The sequence below is a fragment of the Vanessa atalanta genome, chromosome 5 (assembly GCF_905147765.1).
Source record: "Vanessa atalanta chromosome 5, ilVanAtal1.2, whole genome shotgun sequence".
Classification (NCBI taxonomy): domain Eukaryota; kingdom Metazoa; phylum Arthropoda; class Insecta; order Lepidoptera; family Nymphalidae; genus Vanessa; species Vanessa atalanta.
The window spans coordinates 8,373,757-8,391,142 of record NC_061875.1 but is presented as its reverse complement, the minus strand read 5'-3'; the positions used below and the strand labels follow the sequence as shown (position 1 = coordinate 8,391,142).

At 29.5% G+C, this 17,386-nt stretch overlaps 1 protein-coding gene across 1 annotated transcript in view; it reads right to left on the bottom strand.

Annotated features, from left to right (window-relative positions):
- The window catches only part of LOC125064072, a 170,388-nt gene that overhangs the window by 52,128 nt on the left and 100,874 nt on the right, over positions 1-17,386 (bottom strand). Inside the window, exon 5 of the mRNA XM_047670853.1 lies at positions 12,508-12,730. Within this exon, the coding sequence (XP_047526809.1) occupies positions 12,508-12,730 (223 nt within the window). The remainder of the gene's footprint in view (positions 1-12,507; positions 12,731-17,386) is intronic.

Genomic DNA, 17,386 nt, shown 5'->3' with positions numbered 1-17,386 from the left:
TTTGTCAAAGAGATAAATGTCACAATAACATCGCGGCCATTGTTATTCTGCTTCTGGGTATTGGATATATGATGTTTGATTGGATTGGAAATTGAGTATGTGAGTATTGTGTAATGTACCTATATCGTGATATAATCAATACAATTTGTGTTATTCTATCTAGCGTACATTTTGATGTAGATTTTGATATTCAATTGTTTATAATTTGAGGTTAGCGTAATCATTTATTTACTAATTTAAGAACATGTTCCTTTTTTTTTTGCATGATTACAATCATAAGCAGTAATGTCCAAGAAACTATTATATAATTATCATTTGGATTGTATCTAGGTATTTTTTTCATAAAATAAATCTGTTTAAAGCTTTTGTCTTACCGTGAATAAACTTATTTACATTTTACTTTTTTGTCGTACTCGTGAAGTATTTATCGTAGTTAGGAAATAATTTATTGGATCAACCCCAATAAATTATTTATTTATTTATATATTAAATGATAAAATTTTAATGTGTCGTGTCTATCATATTTGAAAGCAAATAACAAGAACATAGTTATCTTCATTGATTCGATTCTTATTGATGAATCAAAAAAGTAAATCAAAAATTAATTGTCAAATCAAAACGTATTTCAGTTGAATAATGAATACTTTTATCTAGAATTAGTATTACAAAAACATAGGTATCAATTTGTGCGTTCAGGTTCAAGGCTATTACACTAGGTACACCTCTTACATAAAAGTATTATATATATTGCGAAGTAAAGAAACAACCAGTAAGTATCCCACAGTTGGGCAAATGTCTCTTCTGCTGCCCACACTGTTACAATGCGGGTTAATAATTTAACAAACATTGTAGATTATCACGATAATATCTCTTATAGCTGAGTACGAGATGAATTATGAACACAAATTGAGTCTTATAACTCGGTCGGGTTTGAATTCGTAATCTTCGATAATATTCAAATATTAGATAAGATCTTTAAATTATTAATATTAAAGATCTGTCAATTCTAATTAGGGAAAAGGTATGAAGTAGATACTATAAATAGAACACGATTGATCTGCAATTGATAATTTACCATACATATAATATATTGCCACACTGTGTGGGAATGATAAGTATTTCAGATGTGTGGGCTCAGATGGTGGCAGAAGTGTGATATCTGAAATTAACCCCTGTTATGTTTCGTTTCCAATCTCCAATATATCATGTAGAATGAATAATAATATGGCGAATTGAAATAATCTTTCCAATAAATATTTAATACCATAAGAAGGAAATAAAGAGTACTTAAGTTAAATCCTTCCAAATTATTTTTGGACCATGGATTAGATAAACGATCCATTAAAATTTATAGCGTCGAATCTTGTTTCCAATTTCTTATTTACAACGCTATTTGGATTATTTTATTTATTCAATGCTGCTTAAAAACCTATTTAATATATTAAATAAAACATTTTATTAAATAGATCAATTATAAGTTTAAAAATTGTATGGCAGTTGCATAATTTAAGCATTTCTAAAAGAAAAAAAAACATTTAAAAAAACAAAATAATAAAATCCGATATTTCATTAATAAAAATATTAAAGTCAAATATTGATAGAATATGTACACATATGTTAGTGTAAAGAAAACTTGGGTTTCCAAAAAGATAAAAAGATTCTGGATCCGATATGAAATATGAATCTACTGTTCATACATTTTTTAATTAAAAATTGCTCATTCGACTGTCTTATGAAATACGTTGGAAAAATATTATTTACATATTTATAATCATGATCTTAGAGTAACTTATATATAAATTTATTAATAAACTTAGCAATAACTGCAGCACGACAACAAATATAATACGATAGCAGTAATTAAATTCCTTTTTACATCAAAAGTCAAAACATCTAAATTTGATCATATAATGAAACATCTTTGGTGTATAATTAATTAAAAATAATATATATCGTCTCAACAAAAAGAATATATTAGCGTGTCTTAAATTAAAAAAAAAATACAATCGGACCTTTTTAAATTTGTTTCTACTAAATCTCCAAACGATAGCTATTTATTGTCAGGTCGTTTGTAAATGTACGCTTTTGTTTAACAAATTGCCTAGCCTACTTGTGAATCGTATAGGCATTAACATAGAGCATTTATTTTATTCGGAGTATTTGAGCGTATCTAGTAACAAAAGGGCAGCCAATTCTCTTCTCAAAGTGTTCCTGATTCCTGATTCTGGAAGAAGTTATTTCCAACTGTATATACCTATTCTATAACGTACCTAATATGTCCTAACGATGTCTTTTATTTTGTTAAATCTATCTCTTTAAACTGTTTTCATTAAAATGTTTTTAGAATTTAAGTATTTTTTTAGATTTTTATTATATTTAGGATATACACGTAAATTGAATCAGTTTCGTAAACTTGCTTCCTATGTTTCGATTTCCGACATAATGGAATGATTCTGCGAAGTAATTATCGCCAATTATTGCAAGCAGAACTTTAAGCCTTCAGTAGTTAAAATCCAGTCTACATCCCTCGTTAAAGGTGTTATTATTTGAATTATTATTGAACCTGTATAATTTGTGACAAATGATTTTTTATATTTCATGCTAGATATTAAAAGCTGGTATGTTAAGTGTGAATAGCTGCAGTTTTCTGTTTGCGTGTATCCAGAATCCAGTTGGAGCCACGGCAAAGTTGCCGAGCCTGTTTTCTTAATTGATAAAGCTATCCTAGTATAATTCGTGATTAAGCCCCTATATTTTCATTAAGTTCAACAAGCAAACATAGTTTTCAGTGGACTGGCGAATTGGGACTGGCGAACGGTATTTTACGTTAAAAATTTTATTATGAAATCATAATATTGACAAAATCGCCTAAGTAATCATTTTCAATTATAACTAATTAAAATACATTAATATTTCAAACGAACATTATATAAAACTGACCCACGCGAAACGAGCTTGTGTAATTTCTAATAATATATATAGTAAAACTATGGTAACTACTCTTACATACGATCTGAGTTGTTTTAAATTATGTTCGTTAACTAATGGTATATTATATGTACTTATATTATAAACATAATATGTAAAAAACTATTATATAACTTGTTTTGTTTTTCTAATATATACATTTGTATTCTTCGTGTACGCTACCCTAAATGACAAAAATTGAAAATTGTTTTTGTATATATATTATATATTTATATTAGAAAAAAAAAGGTTGTAATTTTATCTTTTTAATGTCTAATCGTCTTATTGAGACGTTACTCTCGTCTTATTGAGATTGAGGGTTGTAGTTACTTTCATCAGGTGAACCTCCTACTCGTTTGCCACTTATAATATTAAAAAAAAAAGAGAGAGCTTGGTGGTAGAGCTTTGTGCAAGCCCGTCTGTATAGGTACCACCCACTCATTAGATATTCTACCGCCAAACAGCAGTACTCAGTATTGTTATGTTCCGGTTTGAAGGGTAAGTGAGCCAGTGTAACTACAGGCACAAGGGACGTAACATCTTAGTTCCTGAGATTGGTAGCGCATTGGTGATGTAAGGAATGGTTAATATAAATATGGGCCAACTATTGGTAAATATACACCACCCTGAGTAAGAAATATTAATCATTTCTTAAATTGGCATTGCGTCGCATAAGATAGTAACTATATAACTTCATTTGAAACGGTCGTTTTTTTTTATATATATAATAGGTGGCAAAGGATCACAAGGCTCACCTGATGGAAAGTGATTATCACCGCCCATGAAAACTTCAACTCTACAACACAAATTGTTGCTTACATTGGTCTGGAACAAATTAATAGTACCGCGAGCTAACTTATTTTGCCAATATCAATAATTCTATAAATAAACTTAAATGCTTAACAAAATTGGCTTCGAAGATCTTAAGAGAGTAGTAAAACCGATTTAATTAAATAAGTTTTAAATTAACTTGCCAACGATGGTTAAAGATCTGTTCACTTGCGAAGGCGCGCCTCTCCATATTAATTTATTATTGGTCTGCTTACTTAGAGAAAAAACAACAAAAAATACAAATTCGGTTATATTTAAAGTTTATTTAATTAAAAAAATTATTATCTTATTGTGAAGGGGCTTTTGTAAGTGAATCTATACACAAAGTATAGCCGTATCTGGTGGAAAATCCGCTTCTGTAGAACATGGACAGGGATTTAGTATTACAGATAAATAATTCGTAAATCTATATATATATATTCATTTAATCACGAAATTTCAGAAACTATAACATCTACAAACTTGAAATTTGGCAGGTAGGTTCCTCATGGAGTGTAGACATCCGCTAAGAACGGGTTTTTCTAAACCTCTACCCCCTAAGGGGGTAAAACGGGGTTTGGAAGTTTGTATGAAATTCGAATGCTATTGAAGATAAAGTAATTATGGCAGAAGGATTTTGAATGGTATTTAAGTATAAGAATTTTTAAAAAAAATTACTTACTATTATAAGTAGGGAGGTTTTATTAAAACAGTATTAAAGAAAGTCGCTTCCCGCTGTCTGTCTGTCTATATGTATGCTTAGATCTTTAAAACTACGCAACGGATTTTGAAGAGGCTTTTTGTAATAGATAGAATGATGCAAAAGGAAGGTTTATTTGTATAATATATGCATAATATAGTAAAGTAACACTTATAACTTTCTAGAGGTTTCTAATGTGATATCGCAAATAGAATTTTTTTTGCACTTACTTTGCAAATGCTGACTGAACCCTACGAGATAGATCAAATATATAATACCGTATTGTACACCTTAAAAAGGTCTAGAAAAAAGTCCGCGATCGTATATGTCTATCTCTTGGGGATAACTCAAAATAACAATTTTTTATCCTTTACTTTTTGAGAGAAATAATGGCTTATTTACGAAGCGATTTTAAACAATCATCATCCAATTATGTACCTTAAATACACTTTGTATTTAATATTTTTTAACAGCGTATGATTTAAATTAATATTTTCGAAGATATTACAGATTTAAAATGCAGGGACATAGCGGTTTTTATTGTTTTATGACAAAAAGTTGTGAACGTTGTATATAAAGACATTTTATACTACATTTTTTCAGTATATTTTTTTTAGTAGCGAAGCCGGGGCGGGTCGCTGGTTTATAATACAATTATGTAGCGTACATAATATTTTAAAAGCTTTGCTGTTAAAGTTGGCGTTAGAATGATAAGGCAGCTCTTAAAGCTTAAAACCGTACCAATAATAATATTGTACTTGGCTCTTGATATCTGTAAAAAATCCTTCCCTTGATTCCTTTGATTCATCCCATAGTACCCAGCTAGCCTACAATTTAACTTAATAAAATTATTTAACGACATAAATAAAATTATTTATTTAATAGATAATCCAGACATATCAAATTTGTCGCATTACGTATTATATTACTCGTAACTGAAATCAAAATAGGATTACACAATGTTATTATATAGTTTATATAGATCAATTCTAATACTAACTAGAAGACAAGAACATATTCACACACTTGAGTATTATCTGTGATTTGATTCAGGCAAACTAAATATCACTTAAATGTTTTAAAGAATACGTTAATAGAGTTTAAGCTGTTGAGTCAAGTTACTGGTTGAATTTAATCCTCTAAAAATCTTGGGACACTTTTACATAATGAATGTTTCCGCATATCCATTTGTCTTGGACTGGGAACACCGCTGTGCGCTGGAAAGGAGGTGGACTCTCTCGGTTTATATGGTTTCTCTTACCCAAGGAGTTAAGGCAGGCTTTTCCGCTACGCTTCTCTTATAATACGAATTTAAATTTATGTGAGTATACTATTTCCTTTTTCTGGGACGTTGGAAATATTTTGTATTCCTATATTCCGTTCCATAATAAAAACGCAACTTTTTTTTAATTTATTTACGCTGTATTTTTATTTACAAAAGGAGCAGGATTGAAAATTACATATTTCATACCTAATAAAAATGGAACGGCGATACCAAGCTGTCTTTCATAAAATCGTGATTTAATTTTCGCCTTCCTACAAACGATATATCGGTGACATTAGACGTGCGATGTACTTCCAAGCTCATACTTGATGATTGATCGAGGCGTACGTAATGATGCTATAAATTGAAAGTAAAATTGAATAATAAGCAATATACGTACGGTTAAAATAAATTAATGGTACATTAGAATACATATATCTAAGTTATTTTCTCAGTTTTTTATTTTAGTATTATAAATATTTTACTAGATAGTATGTTATTATTATAGTAATATTTTTATTACCCTTTTTTATTTTTGGTGAATAAAATCCGACGAGATTGTGATAAGAAGTCTACGTATATATGTTAGTACTAGCTGTGACCGCGACTTCGTGTGCCTTTGAATTTAACAAAAATGTTATTTTTGTAGCCTAAGTTACTCCTTATTACATCAGCTATCTGGCAGTGAAAGTAACTTCAAAATCGGACCAGCGGCTCCAAACAGACTGACAGACAAAAATTGAAAAAAAGGTATTTTGGTATATGTACCGTGTTTACATACATATGCATTTAGTAAAAAGCGGTTATTTTAATATTAAAAACAGACACTTCAATTTTATTATATGTATATAGATAATCACCTGTTCCCTTGTAGCTTCTAAGATCTTTACATATTTTGGTAAATCGTTAGCTTCGCCTTAGTCATGTACGTAATATGAGGACGAGATGTCACTTTAAGTTCAAGATTGGATATGACTTCCATGACTTCCAATATTAGGAACATGACGACATGATTTCCAATAGAGGAAATGGTAAAATAAGTTTTTCAATAAGAATAATCGACAAGTATATATATATATATATCATTGGTATTTGTTCATGTTATAAAATGTATTTCTTTAATGTAAGCTATATAATTAAAATTATAGTTCTTAAACGTAAAGTACGCAGTGAACCTGTTAATTAAAGCGTAAACGATGTTACAATATTCCATATATGGTAACCGCAAACTTGATTGCCTTCTACTGAAGTGAGCGCATGGTTTTCATGCCTCATAAAATAGTTTACATGCATTTCGTGTCGTTGTATTGACCACAAAGTCAAAGGTTATTAAACAGATATTACAAAAATACTTTTGCATTTTAATCTTGTATCTTAAAATAACGTTTCTGAAACTTTTTACTTTATTTATTCAATAAAAATATTTTACGACGAGTATTAAAATTAAATATGTCTTCATTTAAAAAATGCACTAAGCTAGTTTTTAAATTATTTTTGAACACTGTTTTAGTAAACTAACGTTATCTTCAGGAATGGTTTATTCACACTATTGTTGAGAACTAGCTAGCTAACTATTTAGTAAACTTACAGAGTAAGATTCATATTCTAAACAACTTGTGTAATCGGATCATTTTCTCGGTAAACTTTGCTGTGATTATTATGTATTATTAAATAAGGGCCATTGCCTTGGGATGAGGTTAACTGGGGGCGTCTCGTAGTTGTATCGTATGTACATTACATATCTTAAGGTTTGGTTTGCTTGTATGTTTATACGTGATGTTATTTTTATGTCCTTCGATGTTACATATTTGTCGACTCCGCCTTGATAATTATAACAAATTGAAAAAGAGAGTTATAAGTTGCTTAACTCAACAATTTGTTACAATATAAAAATATCTAGTCGTATATATTTGCGACATACAAATACATTGTGAATGATACCGTAACATATTGAATAGAGTAATTTAACTTGTTCACATAATAGTTTCGTTATTTGCAAACCGGGAACAAAGGTTCAATTTATGAGAAGGTATCTAAATCAATCTTGGCTTATACACACATAGACGTACCTACGGTAATGAATTGGGTGCTGGAGGTATGTTTGATGTTTGATGAAGAGTCTGATAATAATAACTCTATGTTTTGTCATCCAGTTTAAAAATCCCTTCCACGTGCTGATATGCCAATAAAACCACAGACAACATTAATTATTGACGAATGTGTTGTCATTATAAATAAATGTGTATGCATTCAAATCGATTAAAAATGTAATCGATACTTTTATTTATAACTATAATGATATTCAACATAAAACGAAAACATTTAATAGGTAATTCAGATTGTTATTAGGATTGCTATCATACTTGTAAATTGTTACGTACCTTTTTGAGTAACGATTTTACCTAATTTTAGAAGGTGAACATATTCCCGGATCCAATTTACCCTATTCCTGGATTGCTTCACGGTAAATCGAGTTACAAATGGCAGACGAGTTAGTGAACCCTTATAATGGATCTGATTTTGAAAAACTTTCATTTTCAATTTTATTTGTGGACTTGCTCTCTTATGCAAGTTGAATGTACTAAACAACAAGTTGAGCAAACCAGAAATGCAATGTTATATCATATTGTGCCATATAAGAAAGAAATTTCATTAAATAAATTACACAAAATTTTGGCAATAATTATTTGAAATAGTTTTTAATGTGTATTAATTGGTATTATTTCTTGGTAGTAGCGCTTTGTGTAAACCCATCTGGGTAAGTACTACCCACTTATCTCATTATATTCTTCCACTAAATTGCAATATTATTATGTTTTCTAGTTCCGGCCGTGGTGACCACTTACCATAATGTGGTCCATTAGCAAAATATGTATATCTTACAACCATGTATTTGTTAAAGATAAAATAAATAAATAACTTTCAAACTTTTTTTATTTACGTTAACTAAGTATAGTAATTATACACATATTATATTGATTAAAATATAATCATGCAATAAGTTTTGATTACCTTCCTTGTGAAGGCTTGGAGGTAATCAGTAGAACGTGTCATTCTGTAGGCAGTGGTTATTCGTGGTAGAAATTTGCTTTCTTATCACGCTCGGTTAGAAAAACGGCGTTCGGTGAGTTGAATACTTACTAGTCAATGAAACTAAACATTGTAACGAGCTTATAATTGCATTGTTTTCGTTTTCTGTTTTCACTTAAATAAAACGTAGCTATTATATGTATGTAGGTCGTGAAAAAAGGTTTGATATATCTATATGAAAAAAATACTGGCACATAATACTCATATCATATGCAAAGTTTGTGTGTATCTTATAAATATTTTGGTATTCCTGTCGACTTTAATCACGTGCAATGGGGCGGACGATTTCGAATATTATGCGAAGTCGATAATTTTATGAAACAGGCTTACAATTTACTACATATTAAAATAAGACTAGAGAATTGGGTAGGTAACGACAATTATAGCAAATATATGCAATGGGAATATTCTAAAGTTGAAAAAGATTAATATGAAATTAATATTTGAAAAATCATCTAAAAATAAAAATTAACAGTTTTTTAAAATACCTAGTTAATTTTTAAACGGTAATTTAAAGATGCAAAACAATACGGCTTGACAAATTGTTCTACCGCGAAGCTTGATGTTGAGGACTAAGGATGATCGCTGGTTTTCAGTGGCAGCCAGTCATCAGAAGTAGCAATAACAGCAACAAGTTTCAAAAGATACCATGTTTCAGAGCAGCCTTTATTTTCAAATGTGCCGAAATTGATGGGTAAATAGTTATCTTATCTGCTATTAGTAACTAACAATAAAATAAATGACATGGCATATTTAACTTTATTTCTTTTAATAAAAAGTCCAATTATAATATATATATGTGTATTATGTATCATTATGGTGCATTTAAATGAATGTTCATCAAGTTTGCAGTTATAGAATTATTGCCGATCATTTACAGTTTTGGTGAAAAACTCTAAATGAGTAAGTACTATACCATACTATAAACAATATGATATATCGGATTATTGTACTAGAAATATTAAGAAAAGACAAGAAACTATGCAGTATCTATTTGCTAATCTGCAGGCAATTAGTTGAAGCAACATTATTAATTAAAAAGCTTGTTCGAAACAATTATTACAAGGTAATATAAAGAAAATCGTCTAGCCTTTGTATTGTAGTTTAGATCCGTGAACTTCGATACAAAAAAGACTACAGTTCTCCTGTGAAACGACAAAATGATTCAATTTTACAAATATCGATGGCAAGCGATGTTTCAATCAATGAAACATTAAGCGACAAGTACATGAAAAACACAGTTAAATAAAAACGGCAATGGCATTACTACGTTATAGGCTATGTTTGTACTGTACGGGATTATTTAATCAGTTTCTGTTCAAATAATATTTTAGGAACAAATGATTCAAATTATTTGGTGTCTGTTGACCACGACTTGCCTGCAGCATAAATAAATTACTTTACCATAATTTTTTTATTTACTTAATAAAATTTTAAAACGATTGACTTGACATACAACGTACTCTCTAAATTGGCAGGTCTTGCAGGATTACATTTTTTATATTTGTATTTATTTTGGTTTCAATAACCAAAGTAGAATATAAGTGGTATCAGAATGAACTATAATACACCAGGCGAGCCGTGCACAAGTTGTACTTTGTAAGTCTTATTTTTTAACCACAAATGCTGCAGAGCCGAGTCTACTCATTAGCTTATTAAAATGAGGCCTCCATTGTAGCTTAGCATCTATCACTATAGACGCTAAGCTACAATGGGGCCCCAGACTTCCTTGTTATCATCATACCAAAGCATTTCTTTGTTTCTAATACATTTTCATTTAAAATATATATTCGTTTTAATTTGGCTTTGGCGTAATAGCTTTGTTATATATTTTTTTACTTTTTACTATTTACAATATAAAAAAATGTATAATTTCAGACAGCACATTGTTCATATATATTTTGATTTTTAAAATAAATGGAATATTATTATCAGTGCCTGTAAAAGTTTATCTCATGGCTATTACCTAAAAGGCAATTTATTCCAGTCTGAAAATGAAGGAGTGAAGGGAATCTAAAAATTATAAATATATTATTTCGAATAGTATTAGATATTATTTTTTCAATAGTGAAATACTAATTATAATTATAATTAATACGACTTAGGCCTCAGCTATATCATAAAAAAAAATATATATAATTTAACTTGTACTATAAAATTAATTTATACTTGGAATGTCTAATGGACATAAATGTACGTGTTATTTAGTTTTTGCATAAGAGACAAAAATATCTACAAAAGTTTGTAAGAATTTATTGTAAATGAACAATTATGGCCGTCGTCACGTTGTTTGTTTGTATTGAAATAAACGGCATTGACTGAATGAGACACGCGAGTGATGTTAATTATTACTCATGTTAAGGAAAAGAAAGAATGTGTAATTGTTTCTAATTAACGTGTTTCGATAGAAAAATTGAGGCCGTTACGACGTGAAACGACGAAATTGATGGTTATCGAAATAAAATAAAAGTAAACCAATGAATAAATATTTATGAAAAAAAAAAACAAAAAACAAAGATTTGTTAATCAAAATGAGTTTTTTTTTTTAAATGAAATGGTAATTATAATCATTAATAAAGTATTCCAAGACAGCGGTGGTATACATGACAGCAGAAGAGACGTTTTCGCCGTCACGGCATATGAATCGGTTTTACCGCAAGGCGCTTGTTTCAAAGATGTTACTTAAAAAATAGTTTCATATCGATATTTATGTATATATTATATATGTAACAATAGTTTTTCGTAGTTACGATCGATGTGAAGTTCTAAATACAAAAGTACAAAGTCTATCTGTAATTCCTTTTACTGAATAAATACTGTGTGAATACTGTAATTCAACATAAATAAAATATTTTGCACCTCTTTGTTCTTTTAAGCTTTACATAAAAATAAAATGAAATAAAACAACCTTCTCTGTAAGAGGATTGTACTTCGCTGAAACGAATATTCGATTAAGATAACATCTGGTTCGTATGTTCATATACATTATACGGTTAAGTGAAAGTTGTAATGTGTTGTTCTTCCTTATTAAAATGAAAATTTTGTGTTAAATTTTGAACGGTTAACTAATTTGAGCACACTTTATATATATAATTAAATCTGTAGGGAATTAGGTTTCGTTTTTGATGTTTTTTTTTTTAATTTGTAGTAAGTAAGCAATGGGAATTGACTACCAGGTGGTAAGTGCTCACACTGATATTTAACATATTAACCATCCTTTACATCGCCAATGCGCCATCAACTTAAGGAACGAACATGGTATTTCTTTTGTGCCTTTATATATTCATTTTGATGTATATTTTAAGCCGATTTCAAATGGGAGAATAAGATTTAATTATGTGTACGTTCCTCGATGTTCGCCCATTTTAATTTGGTAATAAAATTATCCCTAGAAATTGAATGAAGGTGGCGAAATCTAGTTCGTAGATTTGATACGTATTCTATATGTGTTGCTGTTGCTTGTTTAATATATTCGCAAATTGTGGAATGGTTTTAATAAGCGTTGCCTCTAACTATAATCTATTAAAATTTAAAAACGTAACCACTCATATAAATTTAGAGAAAACATTTCTAAATATAAACAACAAATCCAAAGCTGTAAATGTACATTTATTACATTAAAGTTAACTTTACTGGCTTAAATACTATGTAAGAATAATTATAAATGTCTCCATACCTTGTTAAGCTGATCATCAGCCTTCCCGAGTATTACTTCGCAGCCTTCTCGATGAGCGAAGAGTTTTCTCGCTTGGACCTTCATGTGAAAAGTTTTCTCAAGAAGTGGGGTCGCCACCACTCGCTCCAGCGATGAAGCGGCGTTGTTGTAACAGACAACATCAGCCTCAACTTCCTGCAGTAGTGTCTCCCATGTATGGAAAAGAGAAGAAGGACAGCTGGCTCTGAAAAACGTATAACATCGGTGAGCACGTATAAACGTTTTAATCATATAATAGTGTGATTTTTTTGACGTATTACAGTATTCGTGGTGCATAGCTCTAACTGTGATAGCTTCTATTCGTTTGTGTATTTTTTTAATTTACTAAACGAAACTAACAAAATGTTCGTGTTAATCTTATCTACTTAAATTATACAAGGGTTGAGTAAAGAGTTTTGTTTGTTTAAATTGATTCACGCACACAACGACACATAAAAACAGTTTAGTTCAATTTATATAGTATAACATTTAATCATAATTGGTTTATTTTTCGTATTATATAATATATAAAAAAAAATCTCCGCATTACAAAGATAATGCTTTAAAATTTAAACCAGCAATTTTAATAGACATTTCAAATTATTGAGTAACTACTTGCAAAAAAATGCTTGAGGTTTTCGGTAAGTTACGAATGCGTAACCAACCCGCGTTCGAGCGACGTGGTAGAAGAAGCTCCAAACAATCCCCTCAAATAGAGAAAAGGCCCAGCCAGGCCAATTTAAAAATTATCATCTAATATTATTTGCACGAATGTAGGACGAACAGCTGATAAATTAATAATAAATAAATGTCATAATTAATTAATTTAATTGAGCTTTCATGTGCCATTGTCTATTTTACCCATTAAATAATAATACCTATTAATATCTAATATCGTCCACTGTAAGGTCAAATCATCAACGGGTTTACAATTAATGAAAGGGTAGTCTTAAAATATTTATTATAGTGTACAATATTTGTTCACTCTGATTAGATCAGTCTATTTTCGATATTGATCGAATTTATTAAAAAGTAATAAAGTATGACCTTTTGTTATACTCGCTATTAATTTTCATCGTTAATGTTAATTTATTGGGAAAATGAATTACGTGTGTTATCCTTGTATTCGGTACAATTTATAAAATGGAATATCGACAATAAAGTAGAAAGCTTTCAAGTTAATGGAACCGTATAGGTGTTGGAGTTCATTTTTTTTGTATTGCTGTTTTATATACCGTTGAAAAAAGAGTCATTTAAAATATTAATTGTTCTTTTAAAAAAACTTAAAGTTACCAAAACAAATTGGCAAACGTTATCCTTTGTTGCCTTTAATTAAATTATTACTGTAATCTTAAAATATTTAGTCTAATGCAAAAGGAATTACCAAAATCACATAATATTAAAAAAAAAAACAATTGAATTACAAAAAATATTTAGCGCAATTGCATTTTCATGTAATATAACGCAAACAATTCTGAATGAAGAGCGCACTGATAATTAATTGAAATTAATCTTTATATTATATTAAATACGTCCAAAATAAAGAATATTTCTAATGAAAATTTAGAAGGAAAATATAAAATAATATCGAATATTCACGAGATTCTACGAAGACTACTTTATCCAAAACATTTGTTTTTAAATTATAAAAAGTATAATTCAAGGATAATTAATTCTAAACCTAATAATAACTTTATATACGGTAATTCCTGGTTATCCTGAGAATCGCAATATCAAAGTTAAGTTTACCAATTGCACCGGACGATCGTTTTAAGTAAACATAAACTCGCCCTTTAAATTACTATTATTGCAGCATAAACTTAGTCCAGTAGTTTTGGACGCAATCATTATTATAGTTGTTGATTTTTACTGCTGTTTGCTTCTTAATAACTTTTCGTACAAGAGGGATATAATAAAGAAATTAGTACTTTTTGTCGTCGGTTCTTAGCCTACGCGGCATATTTTCCTCTTTCATTCGTCTCGATTAAGTCATGTCTTTTTTCGTTCTCATCGTTTTTCTGATTTTATTATTTCTTATTAAATTTTCACAGATAAGCCTCCATGGCGCATTTTTTTTTGCAAAAAAAACCACTACCACGCCACCTGTCAGTAAGCGGTCACCACCGTCCATAGATATTGACATTTAAAAAATATTAACAATCCCATATGTCACCAATACGCTACCACCATAGCGAAGCTATGGTACATTGCTTCACTCACCCTTTAAGCCGGAATAGAGCTATACTAAATAGTGTTATATGGTGGTACAATGTGAGATAATGTGGTCTGCTTAATTAAAGTATATTTTCAATTGTAATTATTTTATTATAAAGCAAGTACAACACACCACATACCCTGACCCTATCTACGTTCTGTATTTAATTTATTCGTCCCTTGTTGTCCAACTATTACGTCTAAAATTTTTTTTTATTTTCCTCACGTCTTTTAGTCTTCATTTATAGTTATACCTAAAATGATTTCATGTGTTTCATGGCTATAATATTACGATCATTTAATATATTGTTTATTTTTGTATTTATAGTGTATAATTGTATAAAATTATACACTATAAATGTTACAAAATATTTATCTATACTAATATTCTAAAGAATTAAAATTTGTTTGTTTGTATGGAGGGGATAATTTCCGGGATGATCCAAATCTCAAGATTTTTTCATGGGCAAAAAGCTTCATATCCTGAGCGCTATTAATTAAATTTATATGATATAATTTCCTTTATTAATGAATTGAAATAAAATAACACTTGAATAAAATATTCATTATTCCAGTAGGCTGTTATAAGTAATTTTAAATTGCCATTGAATAAAATTTTGATGTTTTAATATTTGTTAAAATTGTTACTGGCTTAAATATAGATTCTACCGTTAAAAACTCCCAATAAGCTCTTAGTAATCTTTAATTTACATATTATGTAGGAAGATAATGTAAACTGTTAGAAAAAAGTAACTAAATCCTTCTATCGTAGCGTAAATGTTTGCATGTCGTGGGCAATAAAGATTCATTAAATAAATATTTTATTAAGAGCACGATTTAAACCTAGTAATAATTTATACTGTAAATTGTATTATGGAATTGGCGTATTGGGGTCTCGTTAAGAAAGTTATTGTTATTAATAGTCGAACTAGGTAGAAATTAAATTAAGGACGTAAATAGATTCGTTGGAGAGGATATGCATTCAATTGGGAAATTGCAGTTTTGTTTCAAACCAGCAAGCAATAAGGAAATAGCTCAACAGCAAAGCTCCTTGACTTAGATACTCAATATAATTTTCGAATGGAGCAAAAGCCTTTCAATGTAAGATAACTTAAAATAATCTACATTACTAAAATATGAAAAACAAATATATCTTTTAATAAATTGAATCATTGAAAAATACCAATTTACATTCAAATGAAGGTTTTTATTTTTTTTTTACAATACTTCAGCGATCAAGGCTAAATCCCTTTTACCCAGAGTGCTCTTCTACATGACGGACGTGCTAAAGTACCGAACCATCGCAGTTTGTCCGATGAATCGTTAAGTTGAAATCGACCAAAATTTTATTTACAATTGATACTATTGTATGGATATATTTGTTTAAAGTAAATTATGAGCATGTTGAGCAGCTTTACGTTAAATTCTTAAATGACGATTAATTAAATCGCCATTTTACATGACGGTACGATTTTTAATGAGACCGTCAGTCGATTGCAATGATATAAGCTGATACGCAGCTACGCCCGCCCGCATAGCACGTGACGTAAATCCGCCTTAATCAGACATTTTTTCATTTTAAAGTTTAGTTATTTTTTTGGTAATAATGCTGTTGGACTGCAACGCAAAAGTTCGATTGCACGACAACCACTTCTGATTTTTCGAAGTTATATCAATATTTTTCGCTGGTTCCAAAATATATTTGACATAAAATTCGTTATTGTGGATTTTTTATTTAAAAATAGATAAACATATGGTTCCGTAGGTGAAAAATCATTTTATTGTAATACATATTATTTATGTATAATGGATCATTTAGTCAGCATATAAAGCAGTTTGGTATCGCTTATTCTCAAGTACCATTATTTTAGGATAAAATTTTAATATTAGATACTGAAATAATATGTACCCTATTAGTTTCCGTGATGTACTGCTATTCGGTACATTTCGAGAGAAAATGTAACGTATCTGCTATTCCAGACTATAGGTTATCAATGTTCCAAATTTAATTTAGAACTGTTCAGCCGTTCTGGTGTGATTCAGTTACAAACTTCCATCCATCCCCTTAGAACTTCTTCTACCACGTTTAAAATTTTAGTAAGACGTTACTCCTTGATAAATTAGCTTTCTAGAAGTGTAAGAATTATTAAAATCGATTCAGTTTTATCACACTTTATTGGTTACAAACTTTTTTCTTTTTTGGCTATCCCATAGGAACCTGGCTATGTATTTTTTGGGGATAAAAAGCTTACGTCATACTCTGACCCCTAAAAAACCACTATGCAAAAACTGATGTCAATTTCTAGCTTTGGAAAACAAAAACAAAAACAAATCTATCCCACGGGAACTGTATTTTTTCCGGAATGTAAAGTAATCTATGTGCTATTCCAGGCTAATAATATATTGTATTTACTGTGCAAATTTAATTCTATTTGAATTCACAAATATAATTTTTATAATAAATACTATAATTAAATTTACCATTAATTCCAAAATTTACTATAATAACCCTTCGTTTTCCAATATTTAAACGTTTAAGTAGAAGAGGTTTTTTTTTATTGAAACTTCATACATAATATCAGGAAGCTCTTAAAGTTAGCAACTCCAACTTTTTGTTTAGATCGTGACCGCAAACGTCCGGTTCACC